This window comes from Heterocephalus glaber, unplaced genomic scaffold, assembly GCF_053883595.1.
Source record: "Heterocephalus glaber isolate CG9 unplaced genomic scaffold, H.glaber_assembly_v1.0 deba00000738, whole genome shotgun sequence".
Classification (NCBI taxonomy): domain Eukaryota; kingdom Metazoa; phylum Chordata; class Mammalia; order Rodentia; family Bathyergidae; genus Heterocephalus; species Heterocephalus glaber.
The window spans coordinates 4,944,634-4,969,686 of NW_028258161.1; the positions used below are offsets into that span (position 1 = coordinate 4,944,634).

At 35.3% G+C, this 25,053-nt stretch overlaps 1 protein-coding gene across 15 annotated transcripts; it reads right to left on the reverse strand.

The window, feature by feature from the left end:
• Positions 1-6,223: 6,223 nt before the first annotated feature.
• Positions 6,224-25,046, reverse strand: Ccdc181 (coiled-coil domain containing 181). 15 transcript variants are annotated; one of them, XM_087206877.1, is made up of 8 exons: positions 24,875-25,032; positions 23,915-24,000; positions 22,939-23,114; positions 21,609-21,746; positions 17,502-18,461; positions 16,751-16,897; positions 7,590-7,744; positions 6,224-6,556 (listed from the first exon to the last, which is right to left on the reverse strand). In XM_087206877.1, exons 4-8 carry the CDS (start codon positions 21,720-21,722, stop codon positions 6,394-6,396), a joined length of 1,539 nt encoding a protein of 512 aa, XP_087063003.1. In that variant the 5' UTR covers positions 21,723-21,746; positions 22,939-23,114; positions 23,915-24,000; positions 24,875-25,032; the 3' UTR covers positions 6,224-6,393. The 15 variants fall into 15 exon arrangements, with proteins under 15 accessions (XP_087063003.1, XP_087063010.1, XP_087063002.1 ...); XM_087206884.1 differs by lacking the exon at positions 23,915-24,000 and having other exon boundaries at positions 17,514-18,461; positions 24,875-25,036; XM_087206876.1 differs by lacking the exon at positions 23,915-24,000 and having other exon boundaries at positions 24,875-25,036.
• Between the last annotated feature and the right edge of the window lie 7 nt (positions 25,047-25,053).

The window sequence follows — 25,053 nt, forward strand, 5'->3', positions numbered from 1 at the left end:
GCGCAGCAGGCAGCGAAACCATTGAGCTAAATCCCCGGACCCCTGCTAGATATTTTTAAAACCATGATTGTCTTAGAAGTCAAACTTTTGTAGACTATTACCAGGTAACAGTTATACAATTTCATAGGGAAAAACTGAAATCAAGAGTAAACATAACATTTGAGCATAACAATTATTGGTATGTTGACCTTCTAAGAATCACTGCAGTTTTTTTTTAATCTCTAAAAGTACATTTAAATTTTCACTTTAGTATAGAATGCCTTATCACAGAGAAGAACTGTAGATTATTAAATGGGATATTTGTTTACTACTTCTTATTAAAAAACAAGTTTGAGGCCTGGTCTTTTTATCCTCTTAACTTACATTTGGAGAAAAATTAACCATTTAAAATCCTTTAAATTGGCCCTGAGTTTATAAAATAAAATCTAAAGGTGATGTTTTGGGAACAAATATTGAACTATTCATAAGCATTTAAGATGTACTTTATATCTTTAAGATCTCGATTATGTACTTTTGGGGAGAAATAAAGGGTGAAAGAAAATGAAAAAACAGGCTCCTGTTTATGTCCAAGGTTAGGCTGTGTGAGCTCCCCACCATGTGCTGAGGTCATGCTGCATGTGTAGCCCACCTTAAATAGAAGTTCAGCTGCAGCCTGTTTCGCTTTCATGACTAGTTTAGGTATCTTTGTGAGTCATATAGCAATCTGTCACTTATATCCAGAGCAAACATCCCTGTTCATGGCACACAGTTATTTTAATTTTTATTAACATATTAGGAAGGGAGAAAAAAGTTGTACACAACAGCTGGACTTTTACTCCAAAGTTTATCTTAAAGGTCTTTATGTCTAGCGACCTGTGACACATGTAAGGTACTCATAGAGAGTTTAAAAAGTCTGGAGATGTCACTTAGCAACTGTAAGTCACATACTGTTATAACACAATCATACATACAACAATTATAAAAAGTTTTACAACCACAAACAACTTTAGTTAGAAATTCATCAGTAAAATAAGATTTTTTAAAATCTTTGAATGTTTGAAGACCTGTATACTTGGAAAACACAAAAATATTTAATATACTATGAGGCTAACAATAGTTAGCATCACAACCATACGGAGTTTTTATATATATTTACTTAGTTCTTACACTTAAGATAGCATTTAGATATCTTTAATAAGTTTATAGGGTATATCCTCACTGACAAGAATTAAGGAACATCTTTAGAGGCCTTGTAAGTTTAGGAAACAGTGGTGCTGACCAGAAATAGACTTACTACACACAATATATTGGTGTGTCTAATTTATACGATAACAAAATATTTGTTTACTCAAATCCAATAGATGTAGATCAAGTTTTAAATGGAAGGACCAGCGAGATATATCAAAATTTGGTCATTTTATATGTTTAAGAACTGGATATATATATATTATAAAAGAGAAAACCCATTAGTTACTTTGTATGCATTAAACTCATGTAGTTTTAACTCTATGAGCTTAACTGTAAGGCTTAGACTTATAGCATATCATATATATATATAAAACCAAATATATGTTATGTCATAAATATACATTATATATAACCAAATATATGTTATGTCATAAACTGAGATAATAGTTGTCTATTTAACCAATCACAAAATGATTATTGAAAAGTTTATAAGCCAACATTTTATTTGTTTTAAAACTCAATTTTAGTAACCAAAACTTTAAAAATGGAAAACACAAGAAACTAAGTGCAATATAGAACCTTTGTTTTTAACTTTGTTTTAACCAAGATCATCTTAATATCTTAAGAAAACCTCACTGTTTTAGATACAAAAAACCACTTTTTAATTATAATGAACCTAAATATAATAATATATTAAATAACATTTGCTCAGATATGTTACAATAAGACTTTGAAAAAAACTGAAGTCTCATCAGTGGATAAAAGTGAACAAATTTGTTCAGGCAGCTGCTCTTTTATCCACAATGGGAAGTCTTCATCATCAGTTTTCCCAAGCCCAAGGGATCCCCACTTGGTTATCTTAACAATTAGTTTAGATGATTCATAAGAACCAATCATAACAACTAACACATTCTAAAGCTATATATACATTATATATATATATATATATATATGGTAACTCAAGTTACTTATACTAACATAGGCATTATATTTATAAACTAATTTTTGATATTATTTTGATTGGCTAATAGCCTGAATGGAAACATCAACAACTTTAAAGACATCTTTATTTTTATCAACTGGTTTAAATTAGCTCACTGTTAAGCTATGTAAACCAAAAAGCATTTGGTCTAACATCATGAGTGTCTATTTCTGTATAAGCCAACCTAAGTAGAACATATATGTGAAAATTCACATATAGAAACATACATTAATCTAGATCATATATAACCTTTAGGTTATAACTTCATATATAACATCAAGGCTTTTATTTGTAAATCTCATGTAAATTCCCAACCCTTTAGCCCCCATTCTGTAATGTTTTAAGTGAATTTGGCTACTTCCAAAAACCTAGATAACCAGTTATTTATGGGAAGCCCAAAACAGCCAGAAAAAAAAGAAAAGAAAAATACAACTGATATGAGGATAAAAACCTTTAACAAAGCAGTTTTGGGTAACTTAATCAGTTTAAATGAACAAATAAGAAACATAAAACACACAATTACTTTTAAATCTTAGATGTATTGGCCAAGTTGAGCTGTAATAATTTGTTATAGATCATGACTATAAAAGGACTAGTCACAACTTTTTAGGGGAGACCAATTAGCACAGAGATCTCTTATAATAACATTAGTAAGAGTCAGACAAAGAGTGAGAAAAATCCCTTTACACTGTGAAAGCAAGGACTGTTTAAAGAAGGACTAGGCTGATGTTCATTTTAATTTTTGACTAGAGCTGCTATAGTAAATCGCTTCTCCTCTGACAGTTGTTTCCCTGCATTAGAGTCACTATAGTAAACTACTTTTGCTAGTTGTTCCCATTTTAAATGTATTATGGTAAACTTCTGCAAGCAGATAGCCCATGGCTTCTGAGTTTTAGTTGTTATTTTGTTTTTTTCCTATAAGAGAGGTTACAGCATAAGGGCACCACCTTATATCTTTTGTTACTGTCTTTCTCCATCTCTCTCTGCCCACAACAGAAAGAGACTGAATCTCTAGCAATTCTGTGGGGGCAGATTGACCTTAGTCACATTCAGTGTCAACACATCTACTGGGAAGGTGTGCTAAAGGCCTGATGGATAGATGGATTCGGACTGAATAAATTTTGAGGGCAACCAGGAGTGGTAGAAAACCCTCATAAAGATATTCCTTAGATCGACCTCCCAGAGAGAGGGATAGTGGTGCCAAATGGCTTTTGTTTAAAGCAGCAGAAGAGGATTTTTGGTTTTTCTCTTTTTCCCTGAGCTGGAAGGTAGTGGAGCTTGAAATGTGGGGTAGTATCATAACCTGGTTTGGGCCCAGTAAATTTATCAAGACATATCTGAAGAAGGAGGTCTGTCATACTAGTGGAGAGAGAAAAGTCCATACCTGTACTCCAAACCTTGACACTTAATGAAGGCTTGAGAGGACTCTGATGGAGTTAATCTCAGGTCAGCCTAGGAAAGGGGAGAACTGAAGAACACCGAGTTTACCTTTCACCTCACAGTGCAGATGGAAATGATACAGATAAGTGGAGATTTCTCTGCTGGTTATCGGCTGGGACTCAGCTTCCACTGGGGGCCTTTGAATACTCACTGAGTAGCAGCCCAGGCCAGGGTCCACATTTGCTGTTCCAGCTTTCACCAGTTCTACACAACCAGAGATCTGTCTCCAGAAAGGAATCCAGGTCCCTGTCTGGCTAACATTCCCATTGGTTTTAGTGGGGGATTAACCAGGAGGTGCTGGGGAAACTGTCCTCTGCTTCAAGAGTGCCAGCCTGATAATATGCTTTTTAAACTGGCCAGTAGCACACCTACTGTTTCTTAGATGACTATAAAGGAACAGAAAAAGGGTGTGAGCATGTGGTCTGGCCATTCTGCCACATTCACCTCTCTGTAGAGAAGATGGCGCCCCATGTTGGTCGCCAAAGATGTAACCAGCAACCTCCCCGTCTAGGTTCTTGTTCTGAGCTGATGACGCCTGAAGCAACAGGATATGGTGGGGAACAGCTGGGTGTACGTGTAGTTTATTAGAAAGAATAGAAAAGACCTTACTAGATGAGGGGGGCAAGAGGTCACCAAGGAAGCATTAGAATCCAGAAATTTATAGACAGATCTGTGGAGGGCAAAGCAGTGGCTGCTTTGTCAGGTGTCCCACTGCCAGCAGATTTTAAGTACTTCAACTTCTGTGGCTCCACCTTCTCATGAGGCTCTAGCTCATGTTGCCCTTAGTTAATTAGTTTTGTACAGGCCTTTGCCCTTTGTTCCTTTTCTTTTTGGTCTCAGTGGGTGTATATCCAAGAGAATTAAAACAGGTACTGAAACAAATACTTGTACACAAACGTTCATGGCCACACAATTCACCATAGCCAAAAGGTGAAATAGTCCAAATGTGTCAACTGACAAATGGAAAAACAAAATATGGTATGTGTGTGTTACATATACAACTATCACTTTAGTCTATAAAAAGGAATAAAGTACAGACACATGATATGACATGGACAAACCTCCAAAATATGCTACATGAAAGAAGCTAGACACAAAAGGTCACATACTGAATAATTTCATTTACATAAAATATCTAGAATATGCAAATCTATAAAGAAAGAAAGCACAGTGTTTGCCAAGGGATTGAGAGAAGGCATTAGGGGGTGACTTCTTAACAGCTCTGGAGGGTCCTTGGGGGTGATAAAATGTTGAAGAATCAGAAATTGTAGTTGCATAACATCATGAATGTACAAAATGCTACTGGGTGATAACTTAAAAATTATTAGTTTTAAATTCTGTACATTTCACACCTCAATAAAAAAAGGGAAAAAAAGTATGGTCGACTGAAGCACAAGTTCTGTTAGTCATTTTACAGTTCTCTTTCTATCCTATATTTATATCCTATCAAACATATACTAATATTTATATCATTGAGAAATATTACTTCATTGTCCATTCTAACATCCTGCTTCACCCAACTCCCAAATACTGCCTAAAACTGGATTTTTCCCATCTTTTTTTAAGACACAAGTATTTTACTTCCTTGGAAAATTAAGTGAAACATTTACTTCAAATGCAGATAGGTGAAGACTTCAAACTGTTTCACTTATATTCTTACTCATCAGTCAAGTACTGTACTTATTATATGTTTAGTTCTGCTGCCTACAGTAAAATAGTAAAAAAGGGAAATAGTGAAAAAAGGGAATGCTCAGTTCTATACTGAGTGTTGTGGAATGTGTTTTTAATGTCTTATTGACCCTTAAGGATACACGTAAACAATATAAGTCCAGTTATAATGAAATATTTAATGCCTGGTATATGCTGAAATTGCTATAAAAATTGAGACAGGGAGAAATTTTTGAATAAGTCTCTGTGTTCTCTAATTTGTAACCATACAAGTTGAGAGTCTGTGTGAAATGAACTATCTATGTATTCTAGTTTCCAGACCTGGAAAATAAGACTGATGGAGTTGTCATAGGGTTGTAGTATTTATGTAAAGCATTTATAACACATAGTACCAGTAATATTATAAGTTCTCAATAAAACTGGCTAATTTTGCAACATACCTAAAATTGTATTATGCATATATGTTACAATCTTTTTTGAAAGTACTAACAGGTGAAATTACACTTGACCTATTATGTACCTTACCACAATTATTTAAATCCAAATTTGATATAAATAAGACTGTACAACACATTTAAATAAAAAAGCTTAAGAAGTGATTCCTTGGCCATGCATGATGGCATGTAGGTGTAATCCCAGCACTCTGGGAAGCTGAGGCAGGAAAATGGAAAGTTTAAGCCCAATCTGGGCGATTTAGTGATTTAGTGAGATCCTATCTCAAAGTGAAAAATAAAAAAGGGACAAAGATCGAAGGCCCTGAGTTCAATCCCCAATAGAGTAAAAAAAAAATTATCTTGTCTTATAAAATGTTCTATTGCAATTTTTAAAAAAGATAGTATGAACAATGTCTAGAACTCCATCCCTTTCTTATGTTCTTTTTAGATAGAAATGTTAAAATACTTTAGAAGTAGAACGTGAGCTTATTTTTTTTAAATTGTTGCACAGACTAAGAGGAGGCACAACACATTCCAAAACTGAATTTATTTTGTTAGTATTAAAAATAGCAGTATCACCAAAAGATAAATACCATAATTTAAGAGTATTCATAATTTAGCGTATTACCAAGACACAAGAACCATAAAAAATGATATCCAAAATTTTGATAATAGCAGCTACCAGATGTTTAATAGATTCCTTCAGTTATAATGATCAGCAAAGCGAAAAGATTTGGCTTCTGACATATTATACAGGTAGTTCTGTAAGTGTTTCGAACGCCTTGCTTCTAGTCGTAGCTGTCTAGCTCTCTCTTCAACAGCCTGCTGCTCTGCTATTTTCTCTATTCGTTTCCTTCTTAGCCATCTGTAGAAAGAGGCATGTTTAGATTTGGTATCATCTAAATACACTTTTCATGGTTTAGATAAGAAATTGACTTTTTTACACTGAAATAGTGTCACCACACAAATTATTAAAGCATTAAGTGAGAATCTCCAGGCATATACTGCAAGCTCACTCAACAAAATATAATTACATTTTGGATCAAATGTGTAAAATTAAATTTGTCTTATGGTGCTAAAAGTCCTAACTTTTTTTAGAAATATGGTTTTCTAAGCAAATAACTATTTGATATGTTCCACAAAATTTAATTTTTAATTAGCTATATTTTAAAACAGGGTGACTTAGATTAGAAATACTAACATGATTCAGAAATCTTGCCTTATTCTTCTTGGGAGGGAAATCATTTAACTCTTGCTTTTCAATGCATAAACTAGTTCTTCCTTAGAATGAAAAACTAAGCCTAAGCAGGAAAGCATCAAAAGATATAAAGGAAGAGTACATATTCTAAAAAATCAAGTAAGCTTCATTAGTTAAGATAACATAGACAATAACTATACAGACACACACCTGGTACATAAGCATTTATGTGGTATGTATGTAAATATATGTATATATAAGGGTTTTTTTAGAAATAAAACTAAATAATGATTAAAATTTAAAAAGACAAAAAAAATCAAAATTTTGTATGGTCCTTAACTGGATCCCAGTTTAAGTAAATCATCTCTAAGTCATTTACAGGTCAATTAGGTACAAAAGGTGAATATGGGCTGGATATTAGGTGAGATCACCATAAAATAAGCAGACTACAGAAAGTGTATCTACCATGATATTAATTCATATTTTAAAGTTATAAATATATATACAGAGAAATATCTAGAAGATATGCTTTCTAGAGTTAGTGGTCATGACAGTTTCTACTTCCTCAATGGACATTTACCATTTCTGTTATAATAAAAGGTGAGAGAAAAGAGGAAGGAAAGGAGGAGGTAGGGAGGGAAGAAGGACAACTGAAAAGAGGTCAGGTTAGCCTTTAAAAATAGTCTTGCCTTTAACTTACTGTTTAAAAGCCTTTTCCCGGCCTTCTGTTCCTTTGAGGAAGAATAAGCATTCCTCTTGCTTTCTTACTTCTTCTGACTTTCTTTCTTTCATCTGCTCCTCATGCTTTTTCTTAAGCCATAATCGGAAAGCTTTTTGTGGATCTCTGTCTTCTTGCTGATTAGAAAAGCAAGCTTTGCTTAATTTAGACAAAACAAAACTACTTTTTGAGGCCTTGACTGTGAAACTCTACAGGAATACATGTCCCACTCCTCCATTTTTCAATAAAAATATCAACCTCATTACCTGTAATCCTAGTATCTGAATCAGATCAAATGCATCACCCCGAATCAGAAACACTGATTACTCTTCTGTTAGGAAATTCAGCTTTGAGCTTACTGCCATCTGGTTTCTTCCAAAAATCTTATTGAGAGGACTTTGGAAGTGTGGTAAAGTGCTTATCTAGTGTTTATCTAGTGTTTGTGAGCCTCCTGAGTTTGAAAGAAAAATTATTGAATAATCAGTAAATGAAGATAATTTAAAAGCTGTGGTTTTCAAAGTTGAACCCTCTGACAAGACAATTTTCACAAAGTGTTGCAGTGTGCCACCATGGCAGTGCAGAGGATGAAAAATTACTTGGGGTTGAAGCGCAGCTTAAATTCCAAGAGGCCCAGAGGGACTGCTTCATTAAGACCCATTAGCATGAGAAAGTGTGAGGAAAATAATGCCTAGCTGAGAAATTCTTGGCCTTTTATTTATGACTCAAGGACATGAGAACAAAGATGCAGAAGAAAAACATCTGTGTAAGAGTTCTGGTCAGAGGACAGGGAAAGAACAGGATGGTCTGCTACATGATGCATGTCAACTTAATAGAAGAAAGTTTATCTGGGCAAGGTGAACACAATGGCTGGAGAAAACATCTCTAAGAATAACTTGTTGATCCTGCTCAGCTACTGCCCTGCAGATTTTGCTCTAATCTTTAACCATGCATTCCAGGAGGCTTGTGCTATTGCTCCAAGGTCCCTTCATCTCTTTACATTCATTTCAATCACTCTTCCAGCCAGAGTTTCCCCACAACAAAAGTACAAATATATAAAAGAAGGAATTGAAGAAAGGCTAAGGATAAGTTGTATAAATGGAGTTGAGGTCTTTAGAACACTTCACAATGGAGCTCCATGGAATATAGTTTACAAATATATGCTCCAACACTTGTGTTTTTCATCCTTCTAAAAACAAAATCTAACTTTTTAAAGTTGAAAAGTATCTGCCAGAAACCACTTAACTACTAAGCCTATTTAAAAATTTTAACTGCTATTATGGAGTGTAGGCATAATGATTTTATGCAATAAAAATGTTCTTGTTAAGGGTCACAGCCATGGGTATTCTGATATAAGAAAGAACTACTAGGTGTAGTTTATCTTGTGATTCCTCAAAACTCACAATGGATACCATCCTCAGGGAATTTTCAAAAGCTAAAAAAGCTCTTACTTGGGGGAACAAAGAAGAGAAAAAGGACAAATTTGAGGCTCTTTAGTCTTGGGGAAAGTATGACTTATTGTGCAGATAGTTTGCTAGGTCACAAAAAGAAAGGATGCAGTCATTAAATACCTGCTTTAAATATAAGTCCTGATAGAGAAGATCTTTTCTTCCATCTTGAAGTTTTTCCTATATATAACCCACATTGCCAAGTCTAATTTATATAATTCAGGATCTTTGATTTACAATGAACTTTAGGATTTAGGGAGGGGATGTCTGGATTTAAAGGATTATTGCTGAATGCCTGGAAGTTTGAGACTAAGTGGAGATGACTGAGAATTACACATTTTGGAACTATAGAGTTAAAGAGTAAAGAATACAGGGATGAACCAGAATGATGGGTATTTCTGTTATGTCATTTATTCAACAGAAACTTAGCATTTATACATAACAGGTACTTAGATACTGGCTTGCATTAATGAACAAAAACAAGGTTCCATCTCTCATAAATCCTTGGCCTGCACTGTATACTAGAGTAGCCACTAGTCACATGAGACTATTTAAATTAAGTTCAAAATTTATGCCAGGTGTGGTGGCACATACCTGTAGTCCCAATTGCTTGAGCCTGAGGGAGGAAGATCCTTTAAACCCAGGGAATTGAGACCAGCCTGGGCAACATAGCAAGACCCCATATTTATCCTCTCTCTCTCTCTGTCTCTCTCTCTCTCACACACACACAACACATAAACACACACATGCACACACAAATCTACAATTAGGCACCTCAGTCACATTAGCTGAATTTCAAATGTCTAATAGCACAGATACAGAACATTTTTATTATTATATAAAGTTCTCTTGGGCAGTGTTGTTCTACATGAAAAGGAAAAAATCAGATATGATTGACAGCTATATCACATTCAACACAAAAGTAGGGGAAGAAGAAAGTGATAAAGGGAAAAGTGGGGGGAAAGGGTGGCATTTAAATATAAAACAAGAGAAGTAGTTTTGGGATGTCTGGATAAGAAGTACTTCAAGGAGTGGTAACAGCAAGAGGAACAGACTTGAGAAGGAATTGACTGTGATTGGCATGTTCAATAAAGAGCAAAGAAGTCAAAATGCAGCTGTAGCAAAGTAGTAGAAGATGAAGTCAGAGAACAGAGATCAGGTAATATACAACCTGTAGGCCATGGTAGAAACTCTGGACTTTATTTCAAGATGAGAAGCCGTTGGAAATTTCTGTACTTAATTCATTCCACATTTTAGAAGGATCATCCTGGCTGAAGTATGCAAAATACACTTACTGAGGTAGAGGAAAGGCAGAAAAGGGGGATTGGTTATTAGACTTCTATAAGAGTCTAGCCAACAGGAAACAATGGTTTGAATTGGGATAGCAACCACATAAAATCAAACATTTCTGCATTGTAAGAAAAAAAAGGAAAAAGTGCAGCTAATTTCCCAAAGAACTAGTGTATCACAGAGTTCCTAAATATCAAAAAGGATCAATATTAGTAACAGAAAGTTGGCAAAGGATTTTTCTATGAAAAGAAAGTTTAAACAACTCATAAATGTCCACCTCGCTCACACTTCCTATAATGAGACAGCATTTCCTACCTATCAGGTTCGTAAAGATAAAAATATTGCAAAAATACACTCTTTAATGACAGTAGAGGGGTGTAGAAACTTGCACATACTCTTGATGATAGTATTAAGTGGCACATCCTTGAGAAACACTTTGCCAATATTTGTCAAACTTTTAAAAAGGAATACCTAGCAATTCTAATGCCTCAAAAGTATCCTTCATTTAAACATTTATATTTGCAAAACAACATAAATATAGGTAATTATTATAGGATATGTTTAACACCAGAAGTTTAGAAAAGCTGCAATGGGGGAATAATTAAATAATGATCTATCCATAAATAGAAGATTATAATCTATTCATATAATGGGAGATTTAAAAACCTCCATTTACATAGCCATAGGATATGATCTCTAAGACATGTTCAGTGAAAAGTAAAAGTATATATCAGCATATAGCATCTGGGTTTATATTTGTGTGTGTGTGTGTGTGTGTGTGTGTGTGTGTGATATTTCTGAGAAGCACAAACACTGTTACTGATGGCTGCTACTGGAAAGGGGAATTTATGGCTGGGACATTGGATGAAAGAATGAATTCTTCATAATTTTTGAATTATACTATATTGTATGTATTATCTACTGAATAAATATACTGAATATTTTTTAAATGTTGCTTACAAGGGATTTAAAGTTTTAACTTAAAATGATGGGAATGGTAACAAAATTAACAGATTAACAAAAACGGAGAGAAAAAAAGCATAAATCCTAAGCCTCTCATCTTCCTTTAAAGGAAAATCAAAAGCTTCTTTTCTGTTGTATCAGTTTAACAAATATTTAAGAATAAAAACTTTTAAAATATAAGGTAAATTAAAGCAGAATTTAAAAGTCTATCATCCAAATCAGGTAACAGCAAATCACTTTTATATTTGCATAAGGTAATAGCAAATAACTTTCTACATTGGAAGGAACCAAAATAGAAAGATATTCAGATATAAAAAATAAAGAATTGTAAAGATTAAATATGAATTATAAAAATAATTGCTAATGGATTAAACTTGCTGGTTGAAAAAAATAAAAGCTTACAGAACCATGCAGAGGGAAGCTCTATAAGCCTTTGGGGAGTTTCCTTTGAATCTTAGCAAGGAATGGGCTGTGCATGTGTAAAGTGAGGCTCTGTAAGTCCAGGAGAGAACAGCTGCTGTGAGTGATGAAGATATCAGAGGCTGCACAGTTCCAAAGACAATGGAGTTCCAGCTCAACCAGGTAGGGGTATCTCATTGAGTACGTTTATCATCCACTTACAACCCCAGGCTTTGAGAATAAGGGTTATATCCTAGAATAAGGATTATGCTGTAAGACTAAGAACAAAACCAGATAGACTCATCACAACAAAGTATAAAACCACATTTCACGGGGTCAAGAGAATTAAATACTAATTTAACTGCCTGTCGGCACAAAATTAATATTCTTCAAAGGAAAGTAATACAGATTCTCAACAACTGAAGATCCACACAGTTTATTACATAATAAAAAAAACCCTGGACAGGTGAAGAAACAGGAAAATGTGACCCATAATCCAGAGAAGAGGCCACCACTAGACTCAGAACTTTAGATGACACAGACACTGGAATTTACAAACAGGGACTTTAAAACTGGTCTAATATTTTAATGAAATTAAAGAAAAAGATGAATATAATAAATATACAGATAGGGAATTTTGGTAAAGAAATATAAACTAAAAGAAACAAGATAAACAGAGACAACCTAAATTCCTTAAATTTTAATAGTAGACAGAAAATTACACAAATTTCAATGCCTGAACATAAATGAAATTATGCACACTGAGTAAATAAATTAATTTTATGCAAACAGAATTTTAGTGAAATGTGAAACACTGGCAATATCCCAAAATATGAAATTAGATTTCCAGAAGAAGAAGAGAAAGATGGGGGGAGGACTGGAAAATATAGTGCCCCAAATTTCTCAAATCTGGAGTATAATATCAGCATACAGATCCAAGAAGCTCAGTAAAACTCAATTTAAGTAAATTCAAAGAAATCACAAACATAATGAACTTTCAAAAACAGACTAATTTTGAAGGAGCCAGAGAAAATACGCACATTCTGTACATAGGAACCATGATAAGAACAATGCCTGACTTCTGATCAAAAAGAAGGGAGTTAGCAAACAATTGAACATCATGTTTAAAGTGCCCAAAGAAGAAAACCATCAGCCCCAAATTTCATATGCACTTAAAAAAACCTTAAAAAACAATACTTGTAAAAAAACCCACAATACATGTATGATACATTATAAGCCCTAGAGCAATGATTTTGAGTAATGCTAAGAGATTACTCTTGGATTAAAAGTTTAGAAAAAAATGGAGTAATTTAAAAACACATGGTTAACCTATAAGAAGGCAGGAAAGGGTAAATAATGGTATTAAAAAGAGATGTGACAAATAGCTAGTATCAAGATGGTTGATGAAACCTACCTTGTCAATTAAATACAAATGAATTCAAACTAAAAGGAGCAGATTGTAGAACTAGATGATCCAAATACTTTCCTTTACTTTGAACACAAAGATACCATCTTTCTTGCCACTTTCTGAAGCAGTTCTGAAAGTACTCCTTTGTGAGTGCCATTACCAGGTCTGATCAAAAATAAAGAAAATGCTGCTACCAAGTGCCAACCAACGGAAAAGCAGGCTCATAAAAACATTATGGTGTGTTCTCATCCAATGGAAAGCCAGACTCATGAAAGTATTACAGTGTGTCCTCATCCACCTTATTCACTGGATTGTACACCAATGTGACTTCTGTCTCTTCCCCCAAAGTTAAAATTATGAAAGGTAAATGTTTTTTTAATCAATTCAAGACATCTAGGCAGTCATGGCAATGCAAGTAAAGACATTCACAAAAGACTTCCAGAGCTGCTTCAGAGAGCGGCAAGAATGATAGAATAAATGTGTTCAAAATGAATATTTTGAGGGGGACTCATGGCAGTATGACTTTTACTGTAATAATTTTTAAAATTTAAACATTCATCATAGTTTTTGATCACACCTCATAGGTTAGTATAAAGAGCTCTAAGTTCAAGTTTAGTATCACACAAAGAAAGGAGGACATTTTTAGCCATTTCTTCTAAAAGGGCAATAAAAATTCCATCATCTAACATCTTTCTTTCACTCAATGTAAAATAGGCCATTCCACAGTCCATATCTGTAGAAGGTATTTTCTGGAAACTATGATTCACATCATATACAATGTCCCACAGAAATAATCAACCAAATGTACTTATTGGCACAGTATATTAAAAGCCAAATTAATCAATTACCAAAGCTTCAAGTAGAAATGAAGCTCGTAAGATCACTTCAACATTCTATTAGTTTGATACAATTTCTCACTAAAATGAACTTTTGAGACTTGAAATGTAGCAAAAATAAAAACAGAAATTTTTAAAAAAAGAAATTACAAAGGAAAATGTATAGCCATCATGTTTTCTTACATAAAATAGTTTGAAATAAACTATATTCAGTATGGCTTACGTTTTCAGACACTTCCACTGAAAGTTATTATTAATTATTTACAAATAGAACACAGAAAAGCACACCAAAGTATTCTTTTACTTTTACAAATACCTGATTAAAAAATTATATTAGAATGAACGACATAAGGCCTGAAGGCTCGTCCATCATCCTCCCAGAAGCTAATAGCAATAGGGCTACAGCTGTGTTTTCCTTAATCATTGAGACATAAACTCCTCTTGTCTTTTATACCCTTAATCACTGATCACTGTATCAATGTGCTGTGTTTTTCCCCTACCCAGTTCTGAGTTCCCTCCCTCCCTCATAAATCTTACCAAAAATCCTCCATCCCACTGGCCTTCAACTTCCTATCTTAGGCAAACCTTAACTCATCCCTGTGACAGTTTCTTTTCTCAAATACAAGCTACATTTTCTGCCATACTTGAAATACTTCAGATATCAGGTAAAGAAGTTAATACTCCCTTCATTCCCTCATACCTGTTTCCAAATTGTATCCCTCTATTCTTCTAAATAAACCAGTCCTTCTTTAATATTTATACCATTTGGCTTTATTAAAGTTGGTACTCTAACAACTTCTGGTCACTCTTGGTCCAGTGTTCACGTTCATCATACTCCCAAGAGGTGTGTATGAGCAATTCAGCATGGAAGCCAATCAACAGCCAGCCTCACACATATTAGACTTTCTCATCTTTCCATGATTTTTTCTACAGCACTCACCACCCACTCCTCTAGCCACATCCTCTTCTCCACAAACTGCTCCATCTCTGTAATCACTAATCTCTCTAGTTCATAGCTCTAGTCTCAACCTCTCTCCTGATCACTAGACAAATTTCTCCAGCTCTACACCACTGTCACCTGGGTACCTCAAAACTGACAACTTAAAAACTGAAATAATTCCACGTCAGTATCTTCTCTATTGCTCCAACGAATGGCATTATTATCTACCAAATAGCTCAAAAGTAAAACTGGTATATTCTTTTTACATCTTCTCCCTCATACACATTTAAACAATTAGCAAGTTCCTTTAATACTTCAAAACATTTCAAACGTCTTTCTGTCTCTACTGCTATAACTAACCTAATCATCATCATATCTCACCCAGACAATTACATCTGATTTCTAATTGCTCTCCCATGTCTACTCTGGCTTCCTCCAATTCATGCACAGCATAAGCAGTCAAAGTAACTGTGGAAATATATATGTAAAGTGCTACTCTACTCTGTTTAACTTATTTCAAGTACTTTCATGACAAGATGATATGAAACCCCTATTCTAGCTGACTTTCCAGATCCTCTCATATCACCAAGTATTTCTTGTCACAAAGCATTCTCACATGTTCTGTTGGATTGACAAATTCCTTCCATTCGTGGCCTAATTTCTACTCTAACTCCACCAACAGTCACCTTATTTGAAGAAGAAGGCTCTCTCATCACTCAGGAATTTCTAAGAGATTAGGAGTCAGGATGAGAGTCTAAAATGAAATATTTCACGGATACACCTAGCATTCCTATTGATACAAAATTAGAGGGGTTTAGGAGTTCTCCAGAACCAAGGGTGGAGACCAATAAATGTGTTTTTACTTTACAAATATATGCAAATCCATACTCATATATAAGCATGTATATTATTAATTTGAAGAAAAAATAAGGAAACAAATCACAGTGTTAGCTAGGGCATATTAAATGTACTTTCACACATTTCTGGAGGGACTACAACTGGTATACTAAATTTTGCTTATTTAACTAAAATTTTGCTCTAAACTTTCAAAACTCATAAATTCTACTCTAAAGGAACTCCTACAGATTACTGATGTTCCCACAAAGTTATACATCTTCATTGCAGCACTGTTAACGGGATGATATTGGAACCTATCTAAATATCCATAAATGGGGAATTGGTTAGTATATTAACAATGATGTACCACGTATCTATTCAAAAAGAAAAAAAGAGATTGAAATATAATAACCTAGAAGGATGCCCATGATGAAGTGAAAAAAAAAACACATAATAAAATTTGGGGCATATAAGTGGATAAAAGATGAATGGATCTGCAGCACACCGTCAAAGCTGGTTATCACTGGAGATGAGCCTGAAGAGCCGAGGGCCAAGTTTGCCATTTGTACTCTATACATACACAGTAAACTAGTTTTGATATAGATGATTTTTATTTTCTCTTGGATTTTCTGTTTCAAGTGTTTAAAAATTCATTTGGTATCTTTTATTTGCTAGCTTTTATGTAAGATTTCTGTACATTTACTCTAAAATGAGAAAAGTCAGGTGTGTGTTTGTGTATGGGTATCACTGTCCTATTTGAACATCAATGTTAGCTTGAAAAAAATGAATTGGGAGTTTTCTATTTTCTGGTCTATGAAAACCTGAATAAAATAGGAATCATTTGATTTTGACAGAGCTTCTTAGAAGCTAATAATAAAGTCATCTGCCATTGTACCTCTGCCAGGGATATCCCTGAACCCCTTTTCTACGTAGGCTCTCAGTCTGATATATCCAGACTCCTTTCTGTGAATAAGATCAGTTTAAGATCTATATGGACTTCTTCTCCATGGAGAAGTTTTACTCACTCTGCTGTTCATGTCCTCAATTTGCTTAGCTCGCTGAATTCTCCTCATTTCTAGAACCTTTTCTCTCTTTTTTTGCAACCATGCTTTGAAGACCATGTCGTTCTCTTTTTTCTTTTGTTTCTCTTCTTCTATTTTCCGTTGTTCTTCCTAGTGGAAAGAGTTTAAAAAGACATAATGAAAATTTAAGTAATATTGTATATGAGCTATCAGAACAGAGATATAAGATACAAAATTAAGACTTTCGTCCTGAAAATTGTTTCTCTTTAGAAAACAGGACTCTAAGCCAGGCATGGTGGTGCAAGCTTGTGATCCCAGCACTGTGGGAGGCTGGGACAAGCGGACTGCTGGTTGTAGCCTAGACTGGGCAACTTAGTGACTTGGTAAGAAACTGCCTCAAAATAAAAAATGTTGGGGATGTAGCTCAATGAGAAGGTCCTAGGTAGAATCCCCAGCAAACTTCCACCCCAAATTAGGGCCTCTGATTTGCTTGGGGGGAAAAGTTTTTAAAAGGTAAGTTGTCTTAGTCACTTGCTTGCCACAGAGACACCATACCTGACACCCACTATCACAGTTTCAGTGGCTCCTCCAGCTTCCTGGGGTCCCACTGTACTCTCAGCTTAATTCTCACAGCTTCACACACTGCCCTCTCAGGAGCTCACAGCCCGCCCTTCCAGGCCTTCTTCTGAAATCTGGACGGACGCCCCCAGAGCCCCGCACCCAGCTCATGCTCTACTTTCATTACAGTGCCTACTTGTATTCTTACTTCTCTCTTAAGCTTTTCTCTCTTCTTTTCTAGCTGTTTCCGGAGTTCCTTCTGTTGAAGGGAAAGATAGTATGTTGAGGTCACTGGAAATATACCGGCAGACTGTGTCCGATGATGAGATTTCCCATTTCCTTTACTTCGATCTGAGGTGGCAGCAGAGAGAGGATGAGTCTTGGGGTTGGGTGGTGGCTGAGGGACAGAAGCCAGGGGCTCTCCTGTTGATGACTGAGTAATCTGAATCTTTGCTGTGGGCTCTTCTTTCTTGACACCATTGATAGATGAGTTGGGAGATCTGAGTAACAATTGTTGGGGTTCATTTTCGGTACTATTAGCATTAATAAGGGGGGGCAAAAACCCCTGGCTCTCAATATCTTGTAAATTCAGAAGTTCAAACTTTCCATCTTTCTCTACCAGTATCTTCATATCCTTGTTTTCTTCAAAGCTTCCTTCAGTAAGTGACAGGAGTACATTTTCTTGCCCTAACTCATTGGAAATACATAACTGTGATAGTTTTCCAGACACATTATTTTCATTTTCAAAATAAGTTTTGTAAGTATCACTGTCTTCTAGTGGAGGAACTTCCAGATCAACTAATTTGTCCTTGAACTTAAGTTTTCGTTCCCTTTTATCATCCATGGGTTCTTGGGTCTGTAGAAGTTTGTTAGCTTGTATAATTTTCTCCTTAATATATCTGCTTACTTCCTCATCCTCTTCCTCCTCCAGGTCTTTCTGACTTTCTAGTTTGGATTCCTGAAAAGAGTTTTCACTATCTGAATCTGATATGCGATCCAAAGACTGAATACTTGGGACAGAAATAAAGTCCTTTCTTCTTGGTGAAACCTCATCCTTCAAAGATTTATCAAGATCAGAAAGCTGTTTCATGTGTTCTATTTCTGTTTTGTTTTCTTTTAATTCCTGATTAATATTCTCTTCCTTCTCATAAGCCATCTTAAAAAAAAATAAGGTTCTATTTGTCAGCAAAATTGAGACAGTTCATTTAATATATAGACAACCGCAAGTAGAACTTTTCTATTCATGTAGTTTAATTTACAGTTGGAAATATTTACATGTTTCTTGCTCATACTGGACTCATAATATTCTGATTTATATTTATTAGCACTCCAAGGGTAACACATATGACAACAGTCAGGGAAAATGTAACTCTACCTATGACTTTGATGTTGCTAAATGCTACACTGATATTTTAAAGAACAACTTTGTGCAGATGCATCAAAAAGTAACTACAAATAACAATATTATTTTAATATCTCTCCCTATTAAATTTTCCTCCCTTTACATTTTTTTTTTTTTGGTACCGGGGATCGAACTCAGGTCTTTGCTCTTGCGCAGCAGGTGACAAAACCACTGAGCTAAATCGCCGGCCCCTCTCCCTTTACATTTTAAGAGCAGTGTTCTAAAAGTTTCCTCTTTGTAACATCTGCATTCTTCAAAACTGCATCTCTCTCCTCAGACCATTACAAGGTCAAGTCTTTTGGTCAAGTCCTAATTATTTGAGGTTAACAATGATTAAAAGAGGGCCGGGGATTTAGCTCAGGGTGCCACCGTCTGCCTCGCCAAGCACAAGGTGCTGAGTTCGATCCCTTGTTCAAAAAAAAAAAAAATTAAAATAATTATTTCAGGGGCCGAGGATTTAGCTCAGTGGTTTCACCGCCTGCTTCGCAAGCGCAAGGACCTGAGTTCAATCCCTAGTACCAAAAAAAAAAAAAAAAAAAAATTTCAGACTAGTATTGTTGCTAACATCTGCAAGGAATTCCAGGTCGATTTTTACCTCTCAGTCAGCTTTTCCTTCCTCAACTATCCTCAGAGGCTTCAATAAGCCATACTAACCACTGTCAAATAACTTAGCCTTACATGTAAAAAAATTTAATTCCACAAACCCTATGCATCACAAACTCTGCTCCACATTTGTTGATTCTGCCTAAAGGCTCCTTCCTAGCATCTCTCCCATACACACACAACAGCATTTACATAACATTTTACCCCTGTAATATGTAAATTTTTTTCCTCTTTTTCAATTCTTTTCTTCCCAATGCAGTTCTACAAGAGCTACCATATGCTCCTCATTTCAACTCCTCAAAATTGCTTTCCTCATTTATTTGCTCTTAGGTCAACTTTTCTGACAGCCTTTACTTCCTAATCTGCAAAACATCCAAGTGTCGAATGAGCAAATAAACTTGGCCCATTAAAATGACTACCAAATAGCTACAATTTAAGATCTCTGCACTGTTTTTTTTAAAGCTTTGATTCTCTGGTTCATTTCTACAGTATCCATCTATGAATTCTCCTTTGGCTTTCTGTTTTCTTTTTAAAACCGATCTTTTACAAAAAAATCTTCCCCTGGCCCTCTTCCCTGTTTCAACCTCTGTCATCTTTTTTGCTCTCTGGCTTCAAAGGAAGTGGTAATTATAATCATGCATTGGAATGTAAAAGATTCAAGAAAGCACTTTGTTTTGGATCCCTATCCTATCCTCAGCACCTAGAACAGCCTCTGACATACAGGAGGAGCTCATTATATTTGTTGAGTGAACTGAAAAGTCAAACGAAGAATCATTGTTATTATGGTGACAAGAGGGTTAAAATTGTCACCACCCCAACTTCTTTGACAACACACTTCTGCTCAGACAGTCATGAGGCACTGCACTAATGAGGACTAAACACAGCACAAGATAAAAGTGAATACAAAAACCAATCTCTCCTCCCCCAGCTAATGGTATATCTTTCCCCAAAAGGTTAAAATGCAAATGTCCTTATCTAAGTCTGAGGGCCTTTTGTGAAGCCTGAGCAAGACTTGGACAGTTTGCAAGTTTAGTTACAACACAGGTGTTCCTGAAAATTTAACAAGGAACAGGATGCCCTGAGTGTGCCGATCTTCTCTTGCCATCTTGCTTATTGCTCCTCTTGACAGTATACCCAGTGATCTAAATGAACTCATGTCTTTCCTATATTCTTTGTCTGTGGGTAAATTCTTTTTGCCATTCATGGTCACTGGCTCTCCATACACCATCTGGCCTGGCAATTATTGCCTCTCTGATTCTATCACCCTGCACTGTGGATCTCATACCACTTCCATCATGAGATCTGGGCTCAGCCTTTCACTCTGGGTATCTCTGCCTCTACTCATTCTGATTTATTTTCTGTGAAGAAGCATAAAACTTCCTTTTAAAAGCCATCTTAGAAAAATGTTCACTTTTGAGTCTGTTGCCTCTTTCAAATGGTATCTACCCCATTTATCTTCTGTATTGCATAAAAAAGCAAGGTGGAAATAAGAAAAGTTTGTAAAAACTTGTCCTCTTCTATAACTGCTGATCACTATCCTCCTAGGGTCACTTATTCATATTCCAATCTTAGCTTTTCTCATTATTGCCCCATTTGTTGACAGTAATATAATACATAGTTACATAAAAATATATGTACATACTGTGTATATGTAAAGAGAGAGAAAGAACTTAACCATAATTCAGGAATTGGTTTATTTTCCTGGACTGGCCTTATACATCTCTGATAAACAGTAATGACCATGTACATGATTAATGGATTTTTTTTTTTATTAACGGATCTCTTTTTCCTAGAAGTATCTTAAGGTTTACTGTCACTGACCTTTTTACTTTATCTGTACATTCATTCCTCTGAAGAACTTATTCAATCTTAAAGTTTCAATTATCTTCTAAAAGATTGTTTTTCAACAATTTGCTTTATTTTTCATTTATATTAAAAGCATTACCCCATGATTTTACTCAAGTTCAAAGACAACAGGAATTTACTGTAATTTTAAACTTTTGATCAATAAATCATTATTTTATTTCTTTATATTACTTAGATCATAATTTTATAATTATCATTTTAGCTTTAAGTGCTAATTTAATCCTTGTTCTCACACAAGCCCCATGCCTTAGAATACAACATTTAAACTCTCTATGTCTCAATTCTCATCTCTAAGATGAGGAAGATAGTAATGTCCAAAGCACACCAAAAGAATTTTATGATTAGATGAGATAACATGCGTGAAAACTTTCAATACTGCAAAGCTCTTTCCTAATGTAATCATTATAAATGCCATTGCCAATTCATACATACCTCTGTTTTGCTGGGATCAATTTCTTTTTCATTAATTAACCACTCGAGGTCCTTTTCAAAGTCATCTTCATATTCTCCACTTTCTTTTGAATCAGTATCTTTATTTTCATTCATTTTCAGTTTGTTAAAGAATAATTCCTATAAGATTTTAAAAGATAAATTATACATTAAATCCATGCTACAGATAGAATGGAGATTAACATTGAAGGTAATTAACACATAAAAACAACATGTAACTTTCAAAATAAGAGTATATTTGTATACATCCTAAAACAGACTTACAATGGCAAGACACTTCCACAAGTGGACATTTCTGACAAACCTGCCACCCCTTCCACCAACTCCCAAAGTGCTCAACTACAAGGAAACTTAAAAAGGCAAATAAGACCACGTGGGCTTAGAAAAGGATTTCCCACATCCCTTGCCAATTATTAAAACTCTGACCCAGTCAGAGCAAATGACTCAGTTTTTTAAGGTTTACTTACATTTGCAATATTCAAATAAAAATGAGTATACCATTTCCTATCTTCAGTTTCCCAATCCTTCTCATAATTTGTATAGTGTAATCATGTGTGATCTCCTAACTTTTAATAAGTAATGACTGATTCTTAACTACAGTGAATTGTTGTTCAACCTTAAATATACTTTTTCTTAAAGAAAAAAGCCTTTCATACCTACCATTATCAAGAAGACAGTGGTAAATAGGAATGTCAGATGAAAGACAATAAATGTTTGCTAAAATAGTACATAAATTCAGTCATTTTAAAAAGAACTAAGCTAATGTTATCTTTAAATTGAGGTCAATTTCTAGTTCTGGTAACTTTTCAAACAAATGAAGCACAAAAATCTTTAACTACAATGTATCTGTATATGTCTGTTAGCATATATACATATATATAGTATAATTCCGGTAAACATTTAGGAACACTTATTATATTCCCATATATGTTCCTGCAAGAATTTTTTAAATGGACCTATCCTCTTGCAGTGGGGATTGTAGTCTTCCAGAAAAGACAAAGCTAAAAAAATTAAAATGTAACTACTTGAAATAAAATACATATGAGTAACTAAAAATGAATAAAAAGTGATTAATTCAATAAAAATTATTAATTATTCAACTTGATTAGCCAACTGGGTCATTATGTCTAAATAGTTGGATGACAATTCCTCTCAGATATTTCTTTTAAACTAAAAACACAAAATGGGTCTCTTAAAAGACTCAAAAGTAATGCTTCTAATTTAGTTTCTAAATTAGAGGATGAGGGCAATAATCCTTTTATTTTTAAAATTTTTTGCACCAGGTTGTTGTGCCTGGTAGGCAAGTGCTTACCACTAAGCTATATCCTGGCCTTTTGTTGTTGTTGTTTTGGTTTGGTTTTTTGAGCCAGGGTCTAAGATGCCCAGGCTGGCCTTGGACTTGTGATCCTTTTGCCTTGGACTCTCAAGCACTTGGCATTACAGGTGTGCACATCTCTCCCAGCAAGGACAACCTTACTTTGAGGTAACCTGGAGAAGCCAAATCAATATTTCACAGTGAGTTTACTTACGATTGCCTAGCTGCAAGGCAGGCTAAATCACTTTGGCAATATGCCTGCCAACCTACCAGTTAAAAATAAACACACCATGAATGACGTATAACAAACTAAAACTCATTGTAACCTAAAATACTTACATAAGCAATTCTATTTTGCACACTCACAATGCTTTGGGATACAAAATTTTCTTTTCAGACCAAAGATCTTGAGATTTATTATTTTAAGATATGTAAGACTGAAGCAGGAGGATGGTAAGTTAGAACCCAGTGGGGAACTTGGTGACATCAGACTCTGTCTCAAAATAGAAAATAAAAAAGGGCTGAAAATGCAGCTCAGTGTGAAGGCCCTGGGTTCAATCCCCAATACCACAAAAGGAAAACAAATAGTTAAAGTACTATTAGAATGAGGTCCTTAATATTTTACCTTGTTTATAATAAATATAGTCCTAAGCTAATAAGTAAATGCTTTCCTAAGGACTTTGGTAAACATGCTTTATTATGTACAGAGAATCCCACCCAGGTGAAAACCCAAGTATAAAACTAAAACATAGAATCAACATAATAAAAAATATGATCACAAATTAAACATATTAGATGTTATTAAATGGTACCATTATGTTATGATTTAAGAGACAAACACTGTTGAAGTAACTCTGAGGGGGGTAAATGAAGCTGCATCAAAAATGAAGTTATTCTATTTTTATAACTTCAAAAAAAACCTTATGACTGGTTCTCAAGTAAACAAAAAACATAAATCATAAACTCTTATTACCAAGTCCCTTAAGCCTTTTCAAATGCGTCACAGGATATTCAACTCCTTCAAGTCTTTTAATCTTCATCCCCAGGGGACTGTCCATGCTAGAACAAAAATACCCCTTAAACCAATTACTTAACCCTTCTTTCCACTGGGAGGGAGTTTCACACATTTAAATCCCAACATTTATCATCAGTAAAAATCTAGGCAAGTGGCTCGGATCATATCCACCCTCTTCACAGGCAACTGTAGTTAAGAGACTGAAATTAATTTCTTCCTCCTAAGTGGGGATATATCCTGTGTGGGTGGGTGACTGCAGATCTTTTGGTGCGAGTGACAGCCAAGTCCATATGTATACATAATTTTGATAACTTTCATCCAATAGTCAGAATATTCAAAAATATTTTAATCTAATTTATCGACTCTAGTCTTTCCGCATGGCCTTCTAAACTAAAAACCAAGAACTGAAAGAACATTGAAGTGAAATGTCATTCGACGTAAGTGCTTACGCATAAACAAAGTACAACACTTAAGCAAAAATCCCTAACCTGAAACCATCATGCCCAGTCGTCCTGATGCAATCATTTTTAAACATCACGAATCATGATGATGAACTACATTTTACAAGCACTGGCTGACGTGCATTTGTATTAGTGTTCCAAGGTACTGTCGACTAAATGACTACCAGAGCCTCCTGGTGGAAGCTAATGTTTCGGAGTGACCGCCCCCCCATTAAATTATTACCTTTCACGTTCGAGAACTTTGAGAGGGGAAAGAATATGATAAAATTTCGGACCGTCTATGCAGCCCTCGGAGGGGTTTCCCAGATACATAGTGAAGCCCAGCGGGCAAAGGAGAAAACTGGGCTCTGTGGATCCTGGATCTGATCCTCACACCAGACACGCGTCCCTCGACCCTCTCCCCACACAAACATTTCCGCAACATCCTTCCCTTCTCTCCCTCTAGGCCCCCTCCTGCCTGTGTAAGATGCGACGGCTGGGGTCACAGAGATGGCCGGGGGAGCTCTTCTCCCCTTGTCTTTCTAAGCTCTGACCCGGAGGCAAAGGAAACCCCGGTGCTACCATGACAACGGCGTGTCACCGGCGTCCTCCATCCGGGATTCCCCCCCCGCCCCCCGCGCAGGCGCAGATGACACC